This window comes from Trachemys scripta, chromosome 2 (assembly GCF_013100865.1).
Source record: "Trachemys scripta elegans isolate TJP31775 chromosome 2, CAS_Tse_1.0, whole genome shotgun sequence".
Classification (NCBI taxonomy): domain Eukaryota; kingdom Metazoa; phylum Chordata; order Testudines; family Emydidae; genus Trachemys; species Trachemys scripta.
The window spans coordinates 219,701,868-219,728,564 of NC_048299.1; the positions used below are offsets into that span (position 1 = coordinate 219,701,868).

Consider the following 26,697-nt stretch of genomic DNA (forward strand, 5'->3'; position numbering starts at 1 on the left):
AGGGCAAAGTGCCGTTCACATTACAGTATGAGAGAATGAAAGATAAAGTGTATTATTTTAACTGTTAATCTTAAAATTGTGCTCGTCGTTTTCCAGACACTCACTTGTGAATTTTTTAAAAATATGTAAGACAAGGATATAATTATATTCTAATATAATATGACTTGGATAAACAAATGTCAGGTCCTGTATATCAAAATGGGGTCTAATGATAAATTGTCTAATGATATATATTGTTTTAAATGAGTTATAAATTAGGTTTTAATTGCGGCAGCTTAAGTAAAGTTTTTGAATTTGCTTGAAGAAAATATTCTCTCTTTCAGGTGTTGGGAAATCATGTTTATTGTTACAGTTTACAGACAAAAGGTTTCAACCAGTGCATGACCTAACTATTGGTAAGTTCTTCCTATTAAATATTCTATTCAAAAGGTATTTAAAAATAAGGATATATTTTTAAGGGTGATGGACAGCTAGGTGCCTCAACATGTTGGCTATGGGTTGTATATCCTTTCACTTAATTGCTGTTTTTTTTTTTATTGTGGCACAAATCGTATATCTTTGCGGTCTGCTGGCTATATCATAACTGATGTGAAATAAGATGCTAATCCAGTTCTTAGTGGGCAAATATTCACATCACAAAAGTGCTCCACATTCATAATTTGCAACCTCCTTGGCTGCCTCTGCAGGAAGGCCATAGATTGAGTGGGCATAGAAACTGGTCAGGCTTGAAGCACATTAGTAGAATGATGTGCAGAGCTTGCATTTGCTCAGTGGGTCAGACTTCAGTCTCCAGGGCGCTCTGCCATTTGCCATAAGCATAAAATTAAGATTAAAAACAAAGCAGACTTCAACAAATAAAAACTTTTGTGTTTACTAGATGAGAAATTGTATAGAGTTTCCTGATGGCAAAAGGTTGAATTGGGGATATAATTATCACCTGGAAGGGGAAGGTTTGAGGCCTGGTTGTGCAGCTGGACGGACATGATGGGGAGGTTGCATGTGTAAGAGGTGTGTCTGATGGTGGGAGAGGTAAATGAAATGAGTGAGCTGGGAGGGAATGTATTAGCTGTGACTTGACTTCGATTTTTTCATATGAAACAAATTTTCATTTTTTACTTTTCACTGTGAAGCAGATGGATACTTCTGATGCATGGTATGGGAAGTAATTTTGCTCTTGTGGAGAAGGCTGGTCTTCAGATGAGTTTTATTTAAGCTATGCTTGAACAGGCACCAGCCAATAATAAAATTGCAGAATCTTTTAACTACAATTTAGGTTATTTCAAGGTCCCTGTTAAGGTAGTGTCCACAATTATGCTCAGCCTTGCACAGGACGGACAACATGAGTCTGTACCCACTTTTGCTTTCCACTCTCTAGCATAGTTTCTCTTAGATTAATGAAGCTCCTCTCCTGTGGGAGTACTTAAAATGGACAAGTGCAAAACAAACAACCGTTCCTCTTTTAGCAGAACAGTGCAAGATGGTCTGTCTCTTGACAGACCTCCCAGTCGTTGTACGCAGCTGTCTCTGAAGTACTTCAAACTGTCAGCCTTAGCAGCAGCTTTGTTCCCCCTAGTTTTGGAACCAGGTAGGTTGTTTGAATAAAGAACCAGGACTTGTCTTTGGAAGCAGACTTCTTGTCATCTCTCTTTCAAGACCAGGGCGGTTACGTATGTCAAATCTTGAATAAGATTCATGCATTTGCCACCCTGTCACGTATTTCTGCAGCTAGCTGGATTCTCCTGTTCCCATCTGAGTGATGGTAAAGAGCTGCGGTTCCCATGATGACTACAGTGTCTGCTCTGCCTACCTCACCAGCAGCCAGCATTGGAGACCTGGGAGAAGGCAGTTGCTGACAGGAAGGGTGTCGGGGGAGGGGGTTGGGGGGGGTGAGATCTGGAGTTGTTAAAATGTCTGGGCCTATAGAAGGACAAAATGGGAGATAGGAACAGAACTTAAGAGCCTGATGGGGAAAGGAAAGAATGGGAAGAGTTTGCCCCAGGTACCCTACCCACCCACCACAATTCTCTCAGGCTATGCCACCCACGTGTACTTTCTCCCAGCATGCTTTTACTATGTTAACCAATTGTAGTTAATAAAATAGCAATACTTGGTCAGTCATTTTGCTGTGAGCATAATATATTTATTAAAAAACTAAATATTTCCACTGTCATACTGTTTAAATATTAATATCTAGTACTATAGTAAATGAAACAACGACTTCACACTACTTGGCTCTTTCGGGTAAAGTTGATTTGCTAATTTGGCTCCTGAACCACTGAGGTCTGAGTATCACTGCTATAGAAAGAGACTTAGGCTGCGATTTTCAAATGTACCTCTGGGTATTAAAGTTCCAACTTTCAATGGGATTTGGTGTATAACTTCCTTAAGCTCCTTTGAAAATCCCACCCTTGCGTGTCTGCAGACACTAGCCAAAATTTTCCAATTGAGTGCCTAAAACTAAACTACTAAATCCTTATTTTCCAGTTGTAGTGAGTACCTGCAGAACCCATTGACTTTGTTATGACAGTGAGTTCAGCAGCTTTAAAAGTAAGATCACTCCTATTTAGGGGCCTAACCCTGAGTTGAGGAGCATAATCTGACACCCAAGTTTGAAAACTTTTCCCACAGTATTTACCAGAACTGTTGGAGCATCTGTTGTTAAGAAATAGTCCTGTGCTTATGCACTGAAGAAATGCCCCAGATCCCATCTTGTTGATGTGCCATGTACACTCAACAAGTCTCTTTCACATGTAAATAGTGCTGCTCAGGTGGGCAGCATCAATCTTTTGCTGTTATGATGTGTTAGTACTATTGGTACAGTTTATGATGTTTGTTAAACTGGCCTGTTAAGGAGCTATATTTCACGGACTATGGTTACTTTCACAATCTCTTACACTCACCAATAAATATTGCCAACTTAATCCAACCTTGAGTAAAATTCATTTATTTTTCAAACTAATCTCATTTTTACCAGGTGTGTTTTTGTTTTTATTTTGGGTATTTAGCAGTTATAGTGGGGGAAGCTAATGGGAGCCTTGAGATACTTTGATTAGTGCTCAAAATTTCTACAATTTTACTTTGATTCATCAAACTGTTAAATTGTAATATAAGCACAAACTTCTCTAGTTAGAAATTGACCCTGTCCGTCAAAAAAGAAACTATTTACAGTTGAGAAACTATGAAATTCTTTACGGATATCGATTATACAGTGTTAGCAATATTTACTTCATGCTTTTATTGCTGTACTAACGACAAATGGTCAGAATTTTTACTTTGTCTTTGTTACTGTTTGAATTTCTGTGGTTTAGCCTTGCTTATTTAAAATGTGTATGAATCTATATTTTGAAAAAGTAATGAAAATCAACATTAATTATAGCATTCCAGTAACAATCTTGGGTATAGAGAACAAAAATGAGTAGGGTTGTATGTTTACCTTTAATTTCCTGTGTAAGCCTAAACAGACACATGGGTGGTTTGTTTGTTTTTCACCCACGTGAACTAAGGAAACACCTTTTTATTAAGACTTTTGGAAGATTTAGAAAAAGCAATGCATGTTTAAAGCATTAAAAGCAATATAGGAAAGCAATTAGAGCAATGGTTCTCAACCTGTTTACCATTGTGGGCTGCATATGTAGCTCTCTGTGTGGCCCTGAGCTGTAGCTGTGTGCTGATTGGGCTGTGTGTTGAGAACCACTAAACTAAAGTATAATATAAAGTAAAAGTGCACTGCAAGGTTGCTTCCTATGGTTACAAAGTTGAGTTAAGTCTACCCCACCTGTTTAATTTCATGTTGGATAGATTTTTCCCTCTTGGGTAGTAACACTGTAACTCTTAAAATCTCTTCAGGTGTAGAATTTGGTGCTCGAATGATAACAATTGATGGAAAACAGATAAAACTTCAGATATGGGATACGGTAAGCATAATGTGTTCTTTGTTTATACATTTAAATGCATTTATTTTCTGTAAAGATTAAATATTCACTATGGTTCCTCTAAATTTTTATATTCAAAGTACTTAAAAATTGTGCAGTTTTTGCTGTTAAATGAATTGAGCACTGTAACTCTTAGGAACAAAGACAAAACTCCATAAGAAGATGGGAAGGAATATGTAATAAGTACTTGCTAGGTATAAAATGTATCTCTAGCAGTACCTCTGAAGCATGTTGTGGTGGTGTGAACCTTTCATAGATATGAAATTATTTTTTCCTGTGTATTTAAAGAAGATGCTGCATTTTTAATATTCAGTTTTGTTTCATTATGAGGATAACCAATTTAATTATAGCTGAGTGTTTGTGTTTTAACTGTGGAGTTTCCTCCACTGCTTGATTCTGTCCAGGAGGCGCTCAACAAATTTTTTTTTTTTTTTAACTTACAAACTTGCTACTAACAGCGAATTTTTCTGTCTCCCCCTTTTCCCACCTCTCATATTTGTGATGGACAGACATGAGGCCCTTACTAAGTTCATGTTTCCTCATTTGGTTAAACTTTCTTAAACATGAATATTTCCATCATTCATCTGAAGAAGTGAGGTTCTTACCCACGAAAGCTTATGCTCCCAGTACTTCTGTTAGTCTCAAAGGTGCCACAGGACCCTCTGTTGCTTCCATCATTCATGTGTTTATTTTTTATTTGAAATTTGTCAAAATACAACTTCAATTACTTTTTCCTGAATTTGTGTTGGTTAGGGGTTTTATCTATGGTGACAGTGGCTTAAAAACTGCACTCAGTTTAAGGACCCATATTTTTCTAAGTCTAAGAAATAAGTGATTTGAGAAAATGTGTTGCATAAACTAGATAATGAGAAAAATATCTGTCTATTTCTTTTAATAAATCCCCTCCTGTTCTTGGAGCTTGTGGCATCAAACCCAACATTTCCTGTATTTCCAAAAAGAGACTCTCCAACTGAATAGTGTTATATGTATTTATTACCTTTTTTAAAAAAAGTGAATTTCTGCAAGAGAGAGCATAACCATCACAAATGTCTTCATTCATGGGACCCATAGTCGGATTTTTTTTCTTAATATACTTCACAAATGCTCTGGGTTTGGATGGAAATGCCAGTGTTGGCTTTGGCAGGTCAATTATTCAAGTTCTAGTCTCTTAAAAGCAATTAGTAAACACCTTTGTTTTTTAGTAACACGTGATAAAGTTCACCAACAAAAAGACTAAGTTAACACACATATGAAAGTCTTCATTCTGTGAACCAGTTTTTGTGATCTTCCTGTAAATATCTCCTTACAATTCTTTACTTATTTTGTGGTTTTCTTCCTGTTTTGTTAGTGCATATTACTATCAGAAAGTGTTCTGCAGACCATAGTTTGAGAACTCCTACTCTGTTGCCTTGGACTTACTTCTGAACTTGGGTAACTACAGGTTTATATCTAAATATTCTGGCCCAAGTTATGGCTGTGGAAGGCTCTGAATTTAGTTAGTGTAATTCTGCTTTATAGCTTGTACAGTCAGTATAAAGAAGTTACCCCGAGAGTCTGAAGTGGGGCAGGCTCAGGCCAGGGGACAAGTTTAGTTGTGAACCCGCTGGCCATATCTTTAACCATAAGTAGGACCCTACCAAATTCACGGCTATGGAAAAACGCGTCCCGGACTGTGAAATCTGGTCTTCTCTGTGCTTTTACCCTATACTATACAGATTTCAAGGGGGAGACCAGTGTTTATCAAATTGGGGGTCCTGACCCAAAAGGAAGTTGCAGGGGGGATCAGAGGATTATTTTATGGGGGTTGCGGTATTGCCATCCTTACTTTTGTGCTGACTTCAGAGCTGAACAGCTGAAGAGTGGCGGCTGCTGACTGAGGGCCCAGCTCTGCAGGCAGCAGCGCAGAAGTACGCGTGGCAATACCATACCATGCCATCCTTCGTTCTGCGCTGCTGATGGCGGCAGTTCTGCCCCCAGAGCTGGGCTTCTGGGCAGCAGCCGCCATTCTGCAGCTGCCCAGCTCTGAAGGCAGCGCCAGCAGCAGTAAGGGTAGCAGTCTCTCCCCTCCCCCCATGCGCGCGCACACACACAGTAACCTTGCAAACCCGTCCCCACAACTCTTTTTTTTGGGTCAGGACCCTTACAATTACAACACCATGAAATTTCAGATTCAAATAGCTGAAATCAGGAAATTGACTATTTAAAAAATCCTGTGACTGTGAAATTGAACAAAATGGACCTTGAATTTGGTAGGGCCCTAACTGTAAGCTTATTTTGTCTTTAACCTGATTTCACAAGGGGAGTAGTCTGTACCTTCAAATAGTTTTTTCAAACACACAGCCTGTGTGCAAGGACCAGCATCTGAACCACAACGGGGCTTTATAGCTAAGTTGTAATCTCCATTTCACCTATAAGTACCTCCATCCCAGCTATCTTTTGAGAGATCCTCTAACTTTGCATTCACATGTTTGGTTATACAGTGGATGCCATCCTGATAAAGACGACTTTCAGTTATTAGGAACATTTTCCCAAGAACCAATTCTGTCCTATTGACTTGAATGTTAATAGAATTTGGATATTAGCAATTGTCATGCTGCTTATTGATGACTTCTTTGGAAGAGGGGTTCCACTAGTAATTAATTTATTGGCTCTGAGTCTGCAGCCTGGAGATTGCAAGAAGAGGAACTGTGCAGCCTTGTGCCCCCCCCCCCCCCCCCCCCGTGTCCCTGTTCCCCGTGGAAAGCCCCAGCTGCAGGCAGGTTTACAGGCTGCAGCCAACAAAGAAAGCACTGGGACATGCCACGCCTGGCTCCTCAGTGCCAGAGCAGGGTGCATTCCAGAGAGTGCAGGGGGAGAGACAATGGAAAGCCCTGGGAGCCCTTTCCAGCAGCCTCCTCTTTCAGCCTGTAGTGATGGATCTCCGTCAGGGGCTCTTCTGGCATTTGGACTGCAACCACCTTCTCTGCTGTGGCCCTACCTCCAGGCTTTCACTTAATGGCAACTTTCAGAGAATGGCAACTTTTTGCTGGCAATTGAGAGGTTGCTAATATCCACTGTAGTTGTAATATAGGTTCACTGTCTGAGAGCACACATGTTCCTGTTTCAGAAACTGGCTGAACACCTCCATAATTAAAGAAGATTCTTTCCGATTTCTTCAGTGGTGGTGTATCTTCTTGTGTTCATCAGGAATTTCTCCAAAGTTTCCCTGTATGTGGCAGCAACAGAAGTAAACTGGGTCCTTGCTTAAGATGTGGCTTTAGGTGGGAGAAGAGAGGAAAATGTTTCCTGTTGCCCTTACCAGGTCTTTATGACCTTGTTAAGGAAGCCAAAATTGCTTTTGCAGATAAGTGTAGGCTTTATTTAAAACCTGAAGACCTCAGCAGGGTTCATGTTTTCACACAGTGCTCTCAGTTTATTTTAACAGTAGTAAACAGAAGCTTCTGGTTTCTGTGACTTAAAGGAGATCTCTTTAGTATGTTCAAAAGGATGGATTTTAATTTCACAACCTGAACATAATAGGCACTGTTGTATCTAATTTAGGGTGGGAAGCATGGGCACTGGATTTTGCACTTGGATATCTTGTTCCCTCTAGAAATCCAAACTGTTTTTGAAATAAGGATCTCGGAATGCTGAGGATTATTCTGAACTCATATGTTACTTTCTAGGTACTAAAAAGTGTCCTAAAAAGATAACTTTATCTGTGGACAATTCAACAGCTATTTGTTTTACAAATCTTTATGGAAAAGCTCACTCTTATGAAAAATGTGTGTCTTGAATAACTTTGCAGGTAAGTTACATTGCTTTTACATAGGTTTTCTGAGAATGCCTTGAACCATTCCGTGGTTTGGAAGTGAACCAAATTTTTCTGGAATAAATTATTGCAGGGTGGATCTGTCATTTACTCCTGGTGGAATTCTGTGCAAAAAAAATTAAAAATTCTGCATATTTTATTTGTCAAAATAACAACATAATATAATCACGCCAGTTTCAATTATTTTGGAAATTTATTTCAGAATACCTGTCAGCAAGTATGTCTGTAAACAGTACAGACCCAAAAAAAAAAAATATTCAGGAAATGTTTTTTGTTTTTTGTTTTTTTTTTTTTTTTTTGACAAATAGATTCCTTACTAAGCAAATTAATACATAACTTTGAGTAACACCTTTCTGTATTGTAGTTTAAATGAATTTCCCACACCCCTCAGAAGCAGTGCAAAGGCTTGGGGAAGTTGGAGGTAACGGAGGACCCGAGGGAGAGGGAGTGAACCTAGAGGATTGTTGGGTGTGGATGGGAAGTATGGAACTTTGGGGCGGGGGGGGTTTGCAGGCGAGGGAGGGATTGTTAGGGAGTTGGGGAGCCTTGCCCATGCTGACCCTGATTGATTTCTAGCTTCTCCCATTCAGTCGAGCACATCTGCCCCTGTCCCCGTGTGGCCCTGCAGCCCTCCTCCCATTCAGTCCTTGGCTTAATGCTGTCACCCCACTAGCTCCTGAGTTCCACGTGTAGGGAGCTGTGTTGGCCATAGCTGGCTGCTGGCTGTTCTGGCGCCACAGCAGCCTCTAATGGGAAAGAGGCAGAACTGCAGAATTTCTTGGGCAGAATCTATTTTCTGTGCAGAAAATAGAATCTACGCTGGACATGAATTCTGTGCGTTCGCAGAGGTGCAGAATTCCCCCTTCCCCCAGGACTAGTCATTGCATGAATGTGAGGCTCATGTGTGGTTGGCTTCTCTAATTTATTTACACATCTTGGGTGTAAAAATATTTCAGAACTACAGTTTAAGGGCACATATTTGTCTTCCCCTTTCACTCCATCTAAAATATTTTATTCCACAGACCATACTTTAAGAACTGTCCTAGAGTGGCAGCCAATCTGGATATCCTTTTGCCCAAATTGCATGGGCTAGTTCTTAGCTTTAGTGAATTGAGAGCTTATAAAATGTGTGTAAATTAATTAAAAAATCTCAGTTAAGAATAGATAATATTTGCAATTAAAGGTCACGAACTTTCACTATGTCTTGTAAAGTTTGTATAACATGTAGCACAAAGGGACCCCACTACTGAATGGGGCCATTGCACTAATTTAGTACAAACAAGTCAGTCACTTATGTCCAATATAAGCTGCTTAGGCAGAGGATTGCAGAATACCTATGGGAAAGTTTCCTAGCGATCACTATGGAGGATTCCCAGGACATCCCAGTGTACATTAACAAACTTTTCCTCCTGGCCCCCACAGGCTGTGTTGTTAATTTCTGACCCTTATCCTTCCTTTTCCATGTAACATAGTAAATGAGAGCTCTAGCTCCACATACCATGCAGTATTAAAGCAGAATGATCACTTACCGGAGCTCCCCTCTCCTGAATCAAGTGTGTCAGAGCTGGAGTGGTGGGACTGGCTAGACTCCTCCAGAGTCAAAAAGAGGTCCTGATTTGCCACGCAACCGGACGACCCTATTGACTTTTGTCGACAAAACCTGAGTCAGTGGGGCTATGACAGCAGGGCTGCAAAGGGCTCCCTGTGCTGCCCCAGGAACCTTTCAGAAGCAGGGTAGCTTCCCCCATGGCTGGGGGCTCGTCGTCATCATCCTCGCAGTTCTAGCTGGGGATCTCTGCTCTATCTGAACCTATGTATTATTCAAATCCCTTTCTTGTCTTCTAGCATAAGATGCGTGCTGTGGAGGTTTGGATAATATGGTTTTGGATAAATGGGAATATACTGTATTGGCTTTTACAAGGAACCTGATTAATCCTATTTCTTTATGTCTATTCCATATGAATGTATCATACAGTATCAGACCCGTTTTTAATTTTGTATTCAGCTTCCAGTCTGCTCTTTTCATAAATGTCATTCTTGGCATCATAAGTAGTTAAACTCAAATTGGTCCCACCAGATCAGACTTGCAAAGTAGTAACATGAAATCTTTTTATAAATGTGTGAATCAATGTATTTAATATAAGGTTATTGGAAAAATGTAAAGCTTATTTTATGGCTGCTTAATAAACACTGCTTTTCTTTTCTTTTCTTTTTTTTTTCTTTTTTTTTTTTTGCTGGTATCAGGAAGCCTTAACGTGTGTGTGTTTCAGATTAGCAGGGCTTAAAATTACCCATATTTAAAAATCAATTGTAGGTGTGTATCTACCTGCTATTTTGGCCTTCTTTTTGAAATGTGTTTCTGCAGTATGATATTTGATACACACTTTTTTAGAAAAAAAGACATTACTTATTAAAGAGCAAGATAATTAATTGCATATAAATTTAAATTTATGGTCTTCTCTATAGAAACTTATTTATCAACTCTCTTATTCTATTTAGGGTGAAAAGAAACTACATTTAGGTAGAGTGTTGAGAACATATATCTATGTATCTGAGGGCATGCTTGACGTAGTGCTGATGTTTGTGCCCTCAAACAAGTGTTAAGTACTGAGCTGTAAATTTACTTAGCACCTCTTGTCAGGTGGTATTGGTAATAACTAAGGTTGATTATTTGTGGCAAAAAATGGCAAAAGTGATGACTATTTTGGCAATAAAATAAAATTATAGACTTTTATGGCTTTTTTTTCTAAGGGAAAGTCATGGCGCACAGTATTTTTCATGAAGGGAAATTATGATATGACTTAAGATATTTGACAATAAATGTTTACAATAACTTCAAAACCCATGCACTGTATGTACATGGAGCCAAATTTGTAAAGCTTCATAGAGCAGTCGCAGTTCAGTAGCAGTCTAGACAGGGTGACAGACTACGACTTTTCAGGGGGTAGAGGATGGAGAAACCGGTCATGTTTTTTTGTGATGGCATTTATGATCATGACAAACAAGCAACCTTAATGTAGAAGTATTTGTGGCAAATGCCTAACAATATCAGACTAGCATAAATACGGTTTATAAATTCTGTTTGGGAGGAAAATTTCTTTGAGTAGATACAGACATGTATTTCGCTTAGGGATATGTGTGCCCAGGATGCAGGAGCTAGAGACTTTTGCCTAGCACTACTTATAGAGGGTCGCACCTCATGGCTCTGACCCTTCTCCTGGCTATATAAGGCGGTGCCACCCTGATTCCCCTCAATTCCTTCTCACCACCTCTGGCTGGAGTTGGAGCTCTGTGTGGTTGTAGTCTCTCAATCTTGCATTTAGTCTTAGCCTAGTTTATTGTAGTTAGTGTTAGTTAATAGTGTTGCCCAGTGATGCCCTCACCAGGGTTTAAACACTGTTCTTCCTGTGTAGGAGTGATCCCCAACACCTACTCCCACTTGCGGTGCTTGCTTTGTCTCAGCGAGGCCCACCTCTAAAGAGTGGTGTTCAATTTGTAAATCATTTAAAAAGTGGACTCAGGTGGTGCAGGACCTTTGCCGGAAACAGCACCTGCTTGAACAGACTATGCAGTCTGATCCAGTACAGAGGCCCTCCTTGGCCTGAATATCATCCTCTGGCTCAGAGAATGCTGCCACCTCTTGTTCCGGAGTAGGCGCCTTGCCAAAGAGGCAGAGGAGCCATTCTCTGTTGTCAGTGCTGAGGTAGAGGTCTCATAAAAACAATCTGGACTGCTCCAGGTTGCAATGTGACACCACTGCCTTCCCCAGGAAAAGCACAGACTAGCACAGGGCCAGTTCCAATCTGTGGGATGGCATGGGTACCTCTGACCCTTCCCCGGCACCAAGTTGGGAGGGCAGAAACCCCATACCATTTACTCCAATTCCAGCCTCCAGGGTCTGTTGAATCCAGTACGAATGAGGGATATGTCAGTCACAATTGTGTCCATGTCATCAGTGTACCAGGCAGTCGCAGACCTCCTCTGGCTTTCAGTTCCAATGTCACCATAATCCAGGAATTCCCCAGGGCTGCGCCACCTGTGGTCCCTCCAGTGGAGTAATCCACTGAACCTCCATGTCTGTTGACACTGCATCCTGACACTCCCCTTCCTGTGATGGGGATGGAGCTGGTACTGGAATCGGTGCGGGGGACATTTGGCACCAGGACTCCTTGGCCCCGCTGCGTTCGATGCTGCAAATGTTCTCATAGACTCATAGACTTTAAGGTCAGAAGGGACCATTATGATCATCAAGTCTGACCTCCCGCATGATGCAGGCCACAAAAGCTGACCCACCCACTTTCCCTTGACTCAGCTGTTGAAGTCCCCAAATCCTGTGATTTAAAGACTTCAAGTCGCAGAGAATCCTCCAGCTAGAGACCCCCGCCACATGCTGCGGAGGAAGGCGAATAACCTCCAGGGCCTCTGCCAATCTACCCTGGAGGAAAATTCCTTCCCGACCCCAAATATGGCGATCAGAAGAACCCCAAGCATGCAGGCAAGATTCTCCAGCCAGACCCTCATTGACCATTGATACTATTTACCAGCGATGGCACGCTGTTGATTAATTGACTAAAATCACGTTATCCCATCAAACCATTCCCTCCATAAACTTATCTAGCTTAATCTTAAAGCCAGAGAGGTCTTTCGCCCCCACTGTTTCCCTTGGAAGGCTGTTCCAAAATTTCACCCCTCTGATGGTTAGAAACCTTCGTCTAATTTCAAGCCTAAACTTCCCCACGGCCAGTTTATATCCATTCGTTCTCATGTCCACATTAGTACTGAGCTGAAATAATTCCCCTCCCTCCCTGGTATTTATCCCTCTGATATATTTAAAGAGAGCAATCATATCCCCCCTCAGCCTTCTTTTGGTTAGGGTAAACAAACCGAGCTCCTCGAGGCTCCTTTCATACGACAGGTTTTCCATTCCTCTGATCATTCTAGTGGCCCTTCTCTGTACCCGTTCCAGTTTGAGTTCATCCTTTTTAAACATGGGAGACCAGAACTGCACACAGTACTCCAAATGAGGTCTCACCAGTGCCTTGTATAACGGAAGCAGCACCTCCTTATCCCTACTAGATATTCCTCGCCTAATGCATCCCAAGACCGCATTAGCTTTTTTCACGGCCACGTCACATTGCCGACTCATAGTCATCCTGCGGTCAACCAGGACTCTGAGGTCTTTCTCCTCCTCTGTTACTTCCAACCGATGCGTCCCCAGCTTATAACTAAAATTCTTGTTAGTCATCCCTAAATGCATCACCTTACCCTTTTCACTATTAAATTTCATCCTATTTCTATTACTCCAATTTACAAGGTCATCCAAGTCTCCCTGCAGAATATCCCGATCCTTCTCCGAATTGGCAATACCTCCCAACTTTGTGTCATCCGCAAACTTTATCAGCCCACTCCTACATTTGGTTCTGAGGTCAGTAATAAATAGATTAAATAAAATGGGACCCAAAACCGAACCTTGAGGAACTCCACTGGTGACCTCCCTCCAACCTGACAGTTCACCTTTCAGTATGACCCGCTGCAGTCTCCCCTTTAACCAGTTCCTTATCCACCTCTGGATTTTCATATCGATCCCCATCTTTTCCAATTTAACCAATAATTCCTCGTGCGGTACCGTATCAAATGCTTTACTGAAATCGAGGTATATTAGGTCCACCGCATTTCCCTTATCTAAAAAGTCTGTTACTTTCTGGAGATCAGGTTGGTTTGGCACGATCTGCCTTTCGTAAAACCATGTTGTAATTTGTCGCAATTGCCATTGACCTCAAGGTCCTTAACTACTTTCTCCTTCAATAATTTTCCCAGGACCTTGCATACTACAGATGTTAAACTAACAGGCCTGTAGTTACCCGGGTCACTTTTTTTTCCCTTTCTTGAAAATAGGAACCACATTAGCTATTCTCCAGTCCAACGGTACCACCCCCAAGTTTATAGATTCATTAAAAATTATCGCTAACGGGCTTGCAATTTCTCGCGCCAGTTCCTTCAATATTCTCGGATGAAGATCATCCGGTCCGCCCGATTTAGTCCCGTTAAGGTGTTCAAGTTTGGCTTCTACCTCGGATACAGTAATGTCAATCCCCCCTCCTTTATTCCCCTCTGTCACGCTGCCACTATTCCTAAGCCCTTCATTAGCCTCATTAAAGACCGATGCAAAATATTCGTTTAGATATTGTGCCATGCCTAGATTATCCTTAATCTCCACTCCATCTACAGTCTTCAGCGGTACCACTTCTTCTTTCTTTGTTTTCTTCCTATTTATATGGCTATAAAACCTCTTACTATTGGTTTTAATTCCCCTCGCAAGGTCCAACTCTACACGGCTTTTGGCCTTTCTCACTCCATCTCTACATGCTCTGACCTCAATAAGGTAGGTTTCCTTACTGGTCCCTCCTCTCTTCCACTCTTTGTACGCTTTGTTTTTTCTTAATCACCCCTTTGAGACGCTCGCTCATCCAGCTCGGTCTAAATCTCTTGCCTACTAACTGTTTTCCCTTTCTCGGGATACAGGCCTCTGACAGCTCCTGCAACTTTAACTTAAAATAATCCCAGGCGCCATCCGCCTTTAGATCCATAAATATGTTAGCCCAATCCACTTCCCTAACCAGTCCCCTTAATTTATTAAAATTAACCTTTTTGAAATTGTAAACCCTAGTCTCTGATTTAATTCTGTTAATCCTTCCATTTAGTTTAAATCGAATTAGCTCATGATCACTCGAGCCAAGGTTGTCCCCTACAACCATTTCCTCAACGAGGTCCTCACTACTCGCCAAAACCAAATCTAAAATGGCCTCCCCCCCTCATCGGTTCAGCTACTACCTGATGAGGGAATTCATCAGCTAGCACATCTAGGAACATCTGAGCCCTATTATTGTTACTAGCATTTGTTCCCCAATCTATATCCGGGAAGTTAAAGTCTCCCATGATTACACAGTTCCTATTAGTATTTACTTCCCTAAAAACATTAAATAGTTCTCTGTCCATATCCAGGGTAGATCCCGGCGGTCTATAGCACACCCCAAGCACTATCCCAGGGGAGGCTCTAGTAGTTCTTTTACCCAGTATGAGTATTGCCCAGACAGACTCCATCTTATCCATTCCATCAGTTATTAGTTCTTTACAGTTTACCTCATTATTGACATACAATGCTACCCCCCACCTTTACCTTTGTTCCGGTCGTTCCTAAACAGCACATACCCTTCCATACCTGTACTCCAGTCATGACTACCGTTCCACCAGGTTTCGGTTATTCCTACAATATCCGGTTTCATTTCTCGGACCAGGAGCTCCAATTCCTCCATTTTGTTACCTAGGCTTCTCGCATTGGTGTATAAACATCTTAATGTATGCTGTTTAGCCTGTCTCCCATTAGTTATGCAATTTGGTACGGACCCCTTACTGTTCATCCCCCCTCTCCTTCTTATGTCCAATCCGTTCCCCCCGGCTATATCTGTTCTTATCTCATCACCCTCCTTTTCAATGTTGGAATCTGGCGTGGAGATTGACTGGACATCTCCCAACCGTCTCCCCCAAATTCCTAGTTTAAAGCTCTTTTGATGAGATGAGCCAGCCTCCCTCCCAGAAGTCTATTTCCTTCCCTACTCAGGTGAAGTCCATCCCGTGAGAACAGTTGTCTGTCCCCGAAAGCCTCCCAGTGGCCATACATCCCAAAGCCCTCCTTATAGCACCACTCCCTTAGCCAGCTATTTATCCTCACAATCCTGTCAGCCCTTTGCTGCCCTTCTCTAGGAACAGGCAGAATCCCACTGAAGATGATCTGAGCCTCGATTTCCTTGAGCGTCTTCCCCAGTCTGGCATAATCTCCCTTGATTCTCTCCAACAAGAACCTAGCCGTGTCATTCGTTCCTACGTGAAGGATTATCAAGGGGTTCTTACCTGTTCCTTTTAGGATCTTTTTCAACCGTAGGTCCACATCCCGTATCTTAGCACCCGGTAGACAGCACACCCTTCTGTTCTCTGGGTCCGCCCTGGTCACAGGCCTGTCTAACCTCCTCAGTAAGGAGTCCCCAATCATGTAAACCTGCCTTTGCCTGGTGACAGTGCGATCTACTAATCTATCCTCTGTTCCTTCTAGTCATAACCCGTGTCCATTCCTATTTTCCCTTATACTCCCCCTTGTGCCATCTTGTATCCTCCCGGGGCCCAGATTTGGTGCTGTCTCCATCAACTCCTCCCCTCTCTCTCTCTATTGGACTAGTTGCTCTTCTCTTCTTCCTCACCCTCCCACCTTCAGTTACCACCTGCTACCCCCCCTCCTCGCTATCCAAACACCCAAACCTGTTCCTGAGTTCTATTTCCCCTTCACTAGCCCTCCTTTTCCTTTGGCCTGCTTCTCACGGTCACATGCTTCCAGTGCCCTTGTTCTCCCTCTGATATTCCCCCCTCACAGACCTTAGCCCCTGCTTCCACCTGAACCCCTGAGCATTCCCCTTCAGCCCCTCCTTGCCTTTCCTCCATCAGCTGCTCGAACCCCTTTCTAAACTCTACCAGGGTATCTACCTGCATCTCCAAACCTCGGATCTTTTCTTCCAGCAGCTCTATTAGGCGGCACTTCATACAGACATACCTCTGTTCAGGCTCCCCCGCTAGGACCATGTACATACCGCAGCTTCCACATGCAATCATCTGCATTGTGTCCCCCGCTGCTTGGCTCATGGCTGCTGTAGTCTCTGCCCACTGCACCTGGGGAAACAAAGCACACAGGACACCGCGCCCTCCTGCCTCCCCTTCCACCTCCCCTGTAGACTCCCACTCAAACTCCCCTGTTAGCAGCCCTGTTCGCTGCCTCCTGTGCCGCTGCTTGCATGCATTTGGGCACTCTGGTACTGCTGTTTCTGCAGGAACCAACACTACCTGTGTCCACCGGCATGCTTGGTACTGACAATACCACTTTCACTGAGAGCACCAATTCACACCTCATTCTGGGCACCAGATGAATCGGGCCACCTGTTGGCTCTTTCAGGAGTCACTCTGCCCATGTTGCTGAGATTCCAAGGCTCTGAGTCCAAGTCAGAGTTGTCATCCTCGCACTCCACATCACCCAATGAACTCGGGGGGCTATCAGTGGACCAGTATGGTTCCCCAGGTTGGCGAGTGCCCTGTGTCCAGGATGGAGGTCCCTGGCCCAGCCCCTACTGGCCACCAATATCAGTGGCCTTGGACTCAGTGGGATGCTCCTCATTCGCAGAGATCCTGTTCTTTGTACCGTTTGAAGCCGAATTCTCTCACTAGGTTGACGGTGGTAGCTTTGGATCAATTGCAAGTCCAGGCATTGGTGGTCTTCCTCTATGCGGAGCCAATGGAGTCTTCCCTCCTGGGTAAATCTTCCTGGGAGCGAGAGCCAAGACCTTCATTCTCATAACCGGACAATGCCGTGATGCCTGGTTCATCCTCCCCTTCTATTCCGAAGGACATCTAAGGCATACCAGGACCTTTAATACTGCATAGCCACATTCCTGGGTAGAGTTCCTCCAAGACAAAAATGGACAAACTGGTGGACATTTTACAAACCATTGTTTCCAGAAGTGTCCCTTCCAATCAATCATGCACTCCTTGAACCGGCAAGAGCTCTGTGGAATATACCAGCCTCTGTCACCAGTGGCAAAATGCTACTTTGTTCCCAAGGATTTGAGGGGTTCTATTCCCTCCTGACCCCAAATTTCCTAGTCATAACAGCAGCAAACAGGGCAGGTTCAAGTCTATCCTCAAGGACAGAGACTCCAAGCAGTTGGATCTTCTGGGCAGGAAGATCTACACCTCATAGTCCTTACAGATGAGGATCAAAAATCACAAGCTTTGTTGGCCAAGTATAACTTCCTCAATTGGTCAGCCATGGCTAAATTCAAGGACCACTTGCCTGAGGCCTCATGTGAGAAGTTCCAGGCATTCCCTGCAGAAGGCTGTTTCGTGCACAAAATGTCCTTGCAGTCCACCCTTGTTGTTGTGGACATCTTGGCCAGAGTTATGGCTTCAGTGGTAACTAAGAAGGTGGGCTTCCTGGTTGACATCCGGAGCAATCCCAATCGAGGACTTGCCCTTTGACAGCTAAGTCTTGTTCTTGGACAAAACTGATGATACTTTGCAATCCTTCAGGGATTCCAGGGCTACCTTGAGGTCCTTGGGAGTATACATGCCATCCACACAAAGATGCCAGTATGGGGTACAGCAGCAACAGTATTGCCTGCAGCATTGCTTTGCGCAACCTTTTCCCCCTGAAGCAACAGGACTATTCTAGAAAGAGAGAGATCCCACAAGAGAAAGCAGTCGGGCTCGGACTTTGGACAGTCCACATGTCTTCCCTAGGGACAGGCCAAGCATCCATTTTAACTCCTTTGTCTGGAGCAATGGTCCAGTCATCACCCTGTCCCTTGTGTTTTCCCCTGCCCCCCGTCCCTTTGGGGTCAGCCTGCCCTGCTTTTACAGTGCTTGGGACTTATTACCTCAAACAGGTGGGACCTAGACATTGGCAGATTGTGCTATGTAATCCAGTTCCTCTCCACACCTCTTTCCTGACCCCTCTCATGAGACACTGCTCATCAAGCAGGTCTGCTCTCTGTTGAAGTTGGGAGCGGTGGAGGAATTTCCCCCGAAACACTGGGGCCACGGCTTTTACTCTGGGTACCTCCTGATACTGAAATCCAAGGGCAGGATGAGACCCATTCTCAACCTTTCTGGCCTCAACAAATTCATCAAGTACATGAGATTCCACATGGTCACTATAGGCTATCCTCCCGCACCATCTCAAAATGACTGGTTCGCGGCTCTTGACCTTCAGGATACTTATTTTCATGTGATTCTACTGAGTCACAGGAAGTTCTTGCATTTTGCAATAGGCGAACGCCACTTTCAGTATATGATTTGCTGTTCGGCCTCTTTTCTGCCCCCTGAGTCTTCACCAAATGCATGGCAATGGTCATGGCATATCTCAAGAGGAAGGGAATCCACATCTTTCTGATTGGTTGCTGAAGGATGGCTCCAAAGAGAAGGGTCTCACTCATGTCAACACCACATTGCGTTTGCTCAACCGTCTGTGACTCATTTTAAACTCCGCAAAGTCAACCTTGGCTCTCACTCAAAAAATTGAATTCAGTGGGCCCTGTTATAGTCCATGAGATTGAGGGCATGCCTGCTGACCAACCGCTTCCAGGCAATTTAACAGCTCTGCCTCAGCCATCAACAACAGTCTGTGCACGTCTGAGGCTGTTGTCCAAGCAGACATGTGGCACACAGATGGTCCAGTTTGCCAGGTTGCACCTTTGCCCTCTTCAGATGTGGCTGAGGACAGCTTACCGCCCTCTCCAGCATTCTTTGGACAGGTTTGTTCACCTTCCTCCACTAGTCCTGGATTCCTTGCACTAGTGGGAGTCCCCACATAATGTTGCCAAGGAGTCCCTTTCACTCAGCTCTCTCCAACCAAGTCAGTGATTACCAGTGCTTCCCTTCTGGGTTTGGGACTCATTGAGAGCGCAGGGCCTAAGTCCATATCAACATGTTGGAACCTTGGGCCATCCACAATGCATGTTGTGCCTTCTGGGACTACATCATACGCTCAGTGGTTCGCATACTCACAACGCAATGTACCATGTGAACAAGCAAGGGATAACATTCCATGTTACTGTGTCTGGAGGCAGCCAACTTGTGTCAATGTTTTGCATCAAAGACGACATCACTCCGGTAGCAATCCATTTGCCAGGGATGTAAAATCATCTTGCAGACCATCTCAGCCACGAGTGGTCCTTGAAGTGTTCTCTGGGTCATCTTTGCAACGTGGGGCATCCCTGTCATCAAGCTGTTTGTGACGGGGGGGGACAAAGTGTCACCTGTTCTGCTCCCGGAGGGGCCTCAGTCCAGGCTCCCTCTCCAACAGCTTCGACTGCAGCTGGCAGTGGGCTCTTTTGTATGCCTTTCCTCCTATTCCAATCATTCCACAGGTCATCCTCAAGCTCAAGGCGGATCGGGCCGTAGGTCATTTTCATTGCTCAAGCTTGGCCGAGACAGTACTGGTTCTCAGACCTCCTTGTTCTATCAGTTCAGCCTCCCATACTGCTTCCTCTCCATCCCAGTCTCCTCACTCAGGACCATGACTGCACCCTCCATCCTGCGATTAGTTCCCTGCACCTTATGGCATGTATGCTACATGGTTGAATGAAGAGGAGGAGCAGTGCTTGGTGGCTGTCTGACAAGTCCTCCTCAACAGTAGGAAGTGCTTCACTAGGACAGCCTGCTTAGCGAAGTCGAAGAGGTTCTTGGTGTTGTCTTTGACCTCTGGGATCCAACTGACAGGCTCCCATCCAGGACATCTTGGAGTACCTGCTATATCTTCGGAAATCAGGCCTTGTGCTTAGTTCACTGAGAGTGCATTTGACAATATCTGTGTTCCATCCCCTGACTCAAGGGAAGTCATTTTTTACCAATGCCATGCTGACAAGATTTCTGAAGGGGCTTCTCCCCTCACATCCTCCAGTCTAAGAATCAGTTCCCTTGTGGGATATAAACACAGTCCAGGCCCTTCATTCAGTCCCTCCTGTCTCAGAAAACCGTGTTCTTGAGCAATTGCCATCACTTTGGAAAGAAGAGTGTGAGAGTTGCAGGCCCTTATGGCTGCGCTGCCTTATACTCAGTTCCCCAAGGACAAGGTAATGTTGTGACCACACCCAAAATTTTTATCCAAGGCAGTCTCTCAGTTGCATCTGAATCAAGCAATGTATTTACCTGAGATGCACTCTTCCCCAGAAGAACAACGCCTTCATACTCTGGATGTCAGATGATATCTAGCCTTTTACCTAGACAGGACCAAATCATTTTGTGTTTCTCCTTGCTTGTTTGTGGCAGATGCAAACCACATGAAGAGGCAAGTAATCTCTGCACAGACCACCTCTAGATGGATACCATCGTGTATCAAGGCTGCATATGAGATAGCTGTGGCTACGCCTCCTCAGAGCACACGGGGCTCACTCCACAAGAGCACAAGTGACATCGATACCGTTCCTCAGTGACATTTTCATACTGGACACTTGCTGAGCAGCCACGTGGGCATCCATGCTTATGTTTAGGGACCATTATGCTATTTCTGCATCTTCCAGAGTGATGCAGGTGTAGGGATTGCAGGACTGTCCTTCTAATTGAAGTAAACTCCAAACCCCTCTGGATTGGGGTACTGCTTGCAACTCACCTAATTGGAATACATGCCTGCATCTATTCAAAGAAAAAGAAAGTTACTTACAGTAACTGTGATTCTTCAAAATGTGATGCAGACGTGTACTCCATGACCCACCCTCCAACCCATCTGCGTTGGAGTCTCCTCTCAGGCTTTTGGTGCGAAGGAACTGGGGGGGATCAGAGTGGCACCACCTCATATAGCCAGGGGAAGGGGCTACAGTCATGTGGCGCAAGCATCACCCTCAAAGAGTACGGCTAGGCAAAAGTTTGACTCTGCGCACTGGCACAAACACACCTAAGTGGAATACACATCTGCATCCCATCTCGAAGAATCACAGTTACAGTAAGTAACCCATTTTTTACTAGTGTTTTACTTTGTGTGAGTTTGAGAACTATTCACTCACTAGGAAAAACAAAATTATATTTGTAGAGTTCATGGAGCTTCTGGGTTTAGAACTAAGGACAGAGTTGTAAAACCTTATTGGCATCCTGTCTGTGGTGCATATAAACTTGAACAGCAAACTGAGTAGCAGTTTTTAACTTTGTAAAAATGTATATGTGTGGGCGTAGCACCTGAAGAGTGGCTAGAATCCTGTTTGTTACAATTGTTCCAAGAAAACACTATAAAAATTATATTTTTTAAAATGCGTGTTTGTATGTTGCCCGCAGTGTGGTTAGGGCATAAGCTTTCAATAAACAGTTTAAGTTACTGGTTAGCCTGGAAGGTCATAATATTATTTGAGAAACCCATATACACCACAGCAAAACTCTGCTAACAAAATATTCTTAACAATGTGTGTGAGTTTTGATTTTGTTTTTTAATATTCTGGATTCTTTTGTGGAGTAAATAGGGCCTATGTCACTCTTGCTAGTGAACTCTTCTCCCTGATTCAAGAGGGCCTTTCTTGGAAGATAAGCTTATTCAATGGGAGTAAGTTCCCTGCAGACCCAGCATGTATATCTGGCAGAAGCCTCTCTTTTGATAAAATAACAGATTAAGCATACTTGGTTTCCTTTTTTCAAAAATCATTATCTTAATTTCATCTGAGTAACAATATTTTACTACCTGTAGGGCCTTCTCCACATAAATGTTAGTATGTCTTAATTCTGCTCAGTGGCATTTTCTGACATCACTAGAAGACATATTGTACTATGTGGCTTAGAATTGGAGGTGAACATTTCACATCTCAGCATTTATAACATGGTTGTCAGATGCTGGTGAGCATTTCTCTTGGGGAAATGGGGGAAGGGAGCTCAGGGTCTACTGCTGTGCATTTCTGCATTTTCCAGAAGCTGAATCTTGATTAGGCCTACTCTTCTGTCCACTGAACCTGTTTAACTTTCTGTAAATTGTTTTCTTACTGTACAATTGACAAATACATTTGTCATTAGTTCCCTTGCCCTGAAGAGTTCAATACTGTTATATATGCAGAAACGGATCTTTCCAAATAGAAATAGTACAGGTGAATCTTCTCTGGAAGCTGCATGACACTTCCAAGGGGTTAAGGACATTTTGGACTGCACAGAGGGTTAAAAACAAACTGGAGAATCTTTCACTATGACCATAAATATGAATCAGTGGACCAAATCCCTTGTGCTGAGAGACCTTTGTAACAGAAATTCTTATCTACAAAAAAGAAACTGCCTAATTTATGCATGATCTCTGGTGTTTGATTCACCAGTGGGTATGAAGATGACTCTTGCATCCTGTTGCCTTTTGACAAGCATTATATATCAAATAGAAAGGAAACTGATTAAGTGTAGAGCAGAATGATATGAAATTAAATTCTGAACCATTTTCTGTTTTTCATAATAAAATGATTACTGAAAGAATTCCAATTGAAGACTGTTGAAAGCTGGCTGCAGTTTATGATATAACGGATAAAATCTGCATCCTTGGCCTTCCAACAACCTTTACACCAGCAGATGGTGGGCGTAAAGATGTCATTCATCATTTATTTACAATGGGCTTTATTTATTCTAGTGTCAACAGCTGCCCCAGGGAGCGGGTTATTGAATTCAAATGTGAAGCTCTGGGTTATTTGCTTCCTTTCAAATTTGTCTTCAGAGCTTAGTTGCTAGGAGTCCATTCTGTGTTCTAATAATGATTCATGTATTGTGAAGCCATTCAGTAAATTGGGTTGTCAGGGATTGCCAAAAAAGGTTTAGAGGTCTTGTTCCTGATCTTTCTTTCTTTCTCTCTCTCTCTCTCTCTCTTCCCCCCCCCCCTTTTTTTTTTATTTTATTAATGACATTCTGCTGTAGTCAGTCATCTTCTTATATGTGACTTTTCATTCCAGAACTAGTCAGGTTTTGTTCCCCAAGTTCTTTCCCCCCGTTCCCTCCAAAAAACCCTCAATGTAATTAATAAGTTGGTAGCTTTTGTCACAGATGGTAATTTAATAAATGAAATAATTGTACTTTGTTTTCTTACAGGCAGGGCAAGAGTCCTTCCGTTCCATCACAAGGTCATACTACAGAGGGGCAGCAGGGGCTTTACTAGTATATGACATTACAAGGTGAGAAACTTAATGAAGGACATCAGAAATATTTTAGAATGTACAATTAGATTTTTGTCTGTAGAACTGTTATAGATACATTTTAGGTGTGAGTGAGTAAAATAAACTGAAATACAAGCCATGCGAAAACTGTAGTAAATGGTGTATTAACGTCACCTGGTTTAAATGTTCAAAAGCTAAGAAATGCGAAGTGAAGGTTGAACCTTACCTCTGTACCATATGGTCTTTAATTTTATGATTTACTTTTTTTCCTCAATTATAATACGTATGCACCTGGGATCCTAGGTGGGCTTGTACTTGGGTTGCTAACCTTTGTTGCCACCTGTGTTGTCACAACTTTACTCCTATTTTTAGTGAGCTAGCACAATCAAAACTAGCTCAGGTATACATTCATGTGTTGCAATCATGTCTCCTATGCAGTATAGATATACAGTAACTCCTCATTAAAAGTCATTCCGGTTAACACTGTTACGTTGCTGATCAATTAGGGAACATGCTTGTTTAAAGTTGTGCAATGCTCCCTTCTAACGTTGTTTGGCAGCCGCCTGCTTTGTCCACTGCTTGCAGGAAGAGCAGCTTGTTGCAGCTAGCTGGTGGGGGCTTGTAACCAGGGTGGACCGGCAGCCCCCCCCATCAATCAGCTCCCCTAAGTTCCCTGTGCTGCAGCCACCCAGCAGGCTATCGCTGGCAGTTCAGCTGTCCCTCCTCCCACTGCCATGTGCTGTTCCTGCCCTCTGCCTTGGAGCTACTCCCAGAGACTCTTGCTTGCTGGGAAGGGGGGAGGGGCTAATGTCAGGGTGTCCCCCTGATCCTGCACCCCGCTTACCCCTTCTCCATATAGGGCAGGGAGGGGACACGGACGGAGAGAGACAGAGAGGGCTTGGGGCAGCAGCTGCTCTCTTAACTTCCTGATCCACTTAAAAAGACAATACACTTAAGAGTGGGTCAGCTTACTTAAAGGGGCAATGTGCATCTCTCTCTCTCTCTCTCACACACACAAGGTCTATCTGCTATGCTGTCTCCCCTCCCTCGTGTTCATGCTGCCTTATGTGAGAGGCTACATTAACAACGTGTTAACCCTTGAGGGCTCAGCTGAGTGCTAGTTCATCATTTACCAGCAAGGCATTCCCTGGGAAATATCCCTCCCTCTTCCACCCTCTAACTTCACCACCTCAACCAAGCTTCACAATCATCATAGCTGTGAACAGTATTAAATTGTTTGTTTAAAACGTATACTGTGTGTATATCTATATAATATATAGTTTTTTGTCTGGTGGAAAAAAATTTCCGTGGAACCTAACCCCCCATATTTACATTAATACTTATGAGGAAATTGGATTCGCTTAACATCGTTTCGCTTAAAGTCGCATTTTTCAGGAACATAACTGCAACATTAAGCGAGGCATTACTGTATCCTTAGAAGCCCTGCAGGATGTATGATCAAATAATTTCCAATTATGGAATTTACATATGCTATTTGCTCATTTATTGCAAACCAATGGAGCTTCCAAGTTACGGAGAGTAAAGTGCTTGTCAGTAGCTTTTCTTTTGCCCATTTTTTTTTAAAACCCCCAGGAAACTAGGACTGTCAATCACAGTTAATGCAAGTGATTAACTCAAAACAAATTAACTAGATTTAAAAAAAGTCGTGATTAATCACAGTTTTAATCACACTGTTAATAGAATACCAATTTAAATTTATTATAAATATTTTTGGATGTTTTACTACATTTTTCAAATATATTGATTTTGATTACAACATAGAATACAAAGTGTACAGTGCTTACTTTATATTATTTTTATTACAAATATTTGCATTGTAAAAAAGATAAACAAAAGAAATAGTATATTTAATTCACATCATACAAATGCTGTAGTGCAATCTCTTTATCGTGAAAGTGCAATTTTCAAATGTAGAATTATTTTTTTACATAACTGCACTCAAAAACAAAACATAAAATGTTAGAGCCTACAAGTCCACTCAGTCCTACTTATTGTTCAGCCAATCGATAAGACAAACAAGTCTGTTTATATTTATGGAAGATAATGCTGCCCACTTCTTATTACAAAGTCACCTGAAAGTGAGAACAGGCATTCACATGGCACTGTTGTAACTGGCATTGCAAGGTATTTATGTACCAGATATGCTAAACATTCGTATGCCCCTTCATGCTTCCACTTTTAGACGCTAAAGTTTTATATTGTTTTGTTTGAGAGTGCAGTTGTATAAAATAATAATAATTCCACATTTGTAAGATGCACTTTAACAATAGAGATTGCACTACAGTACTTGTATGAGGTGAACTGAAAAATACTATTTATTTTATCTTTTTACAGTGCAGATATTTGTAATAAAAAATAATATAAAGTGAACCCTGTTCACTTGTATTCTGTGTTGTAATTATCAATATATTTGAAAATGTAGAAAAATATCCGAAAATATTTAATAAATAGTAATTGGTGTTCTGTTGTTTAACAGTATGATTAAGGCTTTGATTAATTGTGATTTTTTTTTTTTTTAATAATATGACAGCCCTATAGGAAATTCCATACAAGATCTTTTAAAAGTTGTTACAGCTGCATGGGTAAGCACTAAGAAAATACCAGAGTTAGTGCTGAAAGCAGAACTTTACCATTGCTCTCTGTATGTGTCCATTATAAAGTCAGCCTATACACCTCCCAGTTGCAGTGTAGATATACCTGAAGACACATCGGAGGCTTCTGAAGTGCTTACATCATTATTAGCCCCTGCTCCTGCCTTGAAAACTGTGTAGGTGGACATGAGGTTCTGAATTCAGGATTAAAGCATTAGTGTTTTCAATGTGTGCAGCAGACCTTCCTTTGCACCTTACAACCTGTGCAGAATCCTTGCTGTGGTTCATGCATGTTTTCATTACACTTTTTCACTACATATCGAACTTACTCACATTTACAAGCTAATAGTTGAAAAGTGCGGTATGTAATTTTTTTCAAGGGTCATAACTACTTAGTTAAAACAAATTTCATCACGAGTAGCAGCTTTGTCAATAAAGGCTATTTCCATGCTAAGTTTTGTCTTTTGCAGCCTCAATTGTACAGCTGTTCAAAAAGAGTTGTAAGTTTTTTTTGTGATTTTTTTTTTTGCTTATAATGGAACAAGCATCTTTGTGCAAAAACTGTTTTTGGTGGGGGTGGGGTTAGTACAAGGGGAGTGAAGACTATATGTAAATTGTTTTCATTTTTCTTAAAAGAAAAAAACTTTTTT

At 42.5% G+C, this 26,697-nt stretch overlaps 1 protein-coding gene across 1 annotated transcript in view; it reads left to right on the plus strand.

The window, feature by feature from the left end:
* RAB2A (RAB2A, member RAS oncogene family) overlaps window positions 1–26,697 on the plus strand; it is an 85,905-nt gene that overhangs the window by 20,638 nt on the left and 38,570 nt on the right. Inside the window, exons 2-4 of the mRNA XM_034762985.1 lie at window positions 324–395; window positions 3,847–3,914; window positions 23,371–23,453. Of these exons, the coding sequence (XP_034618876.1) occupies window positions 324–395; window positions 3,847–3,914; window positions 23,371–23,453 (223 nt within the window). The remainder of the gene's footprint in view (window positions 1–323; window positions 396–3,846; window positions 3,915–23,370; window positions 23,454–26,697) is intronic.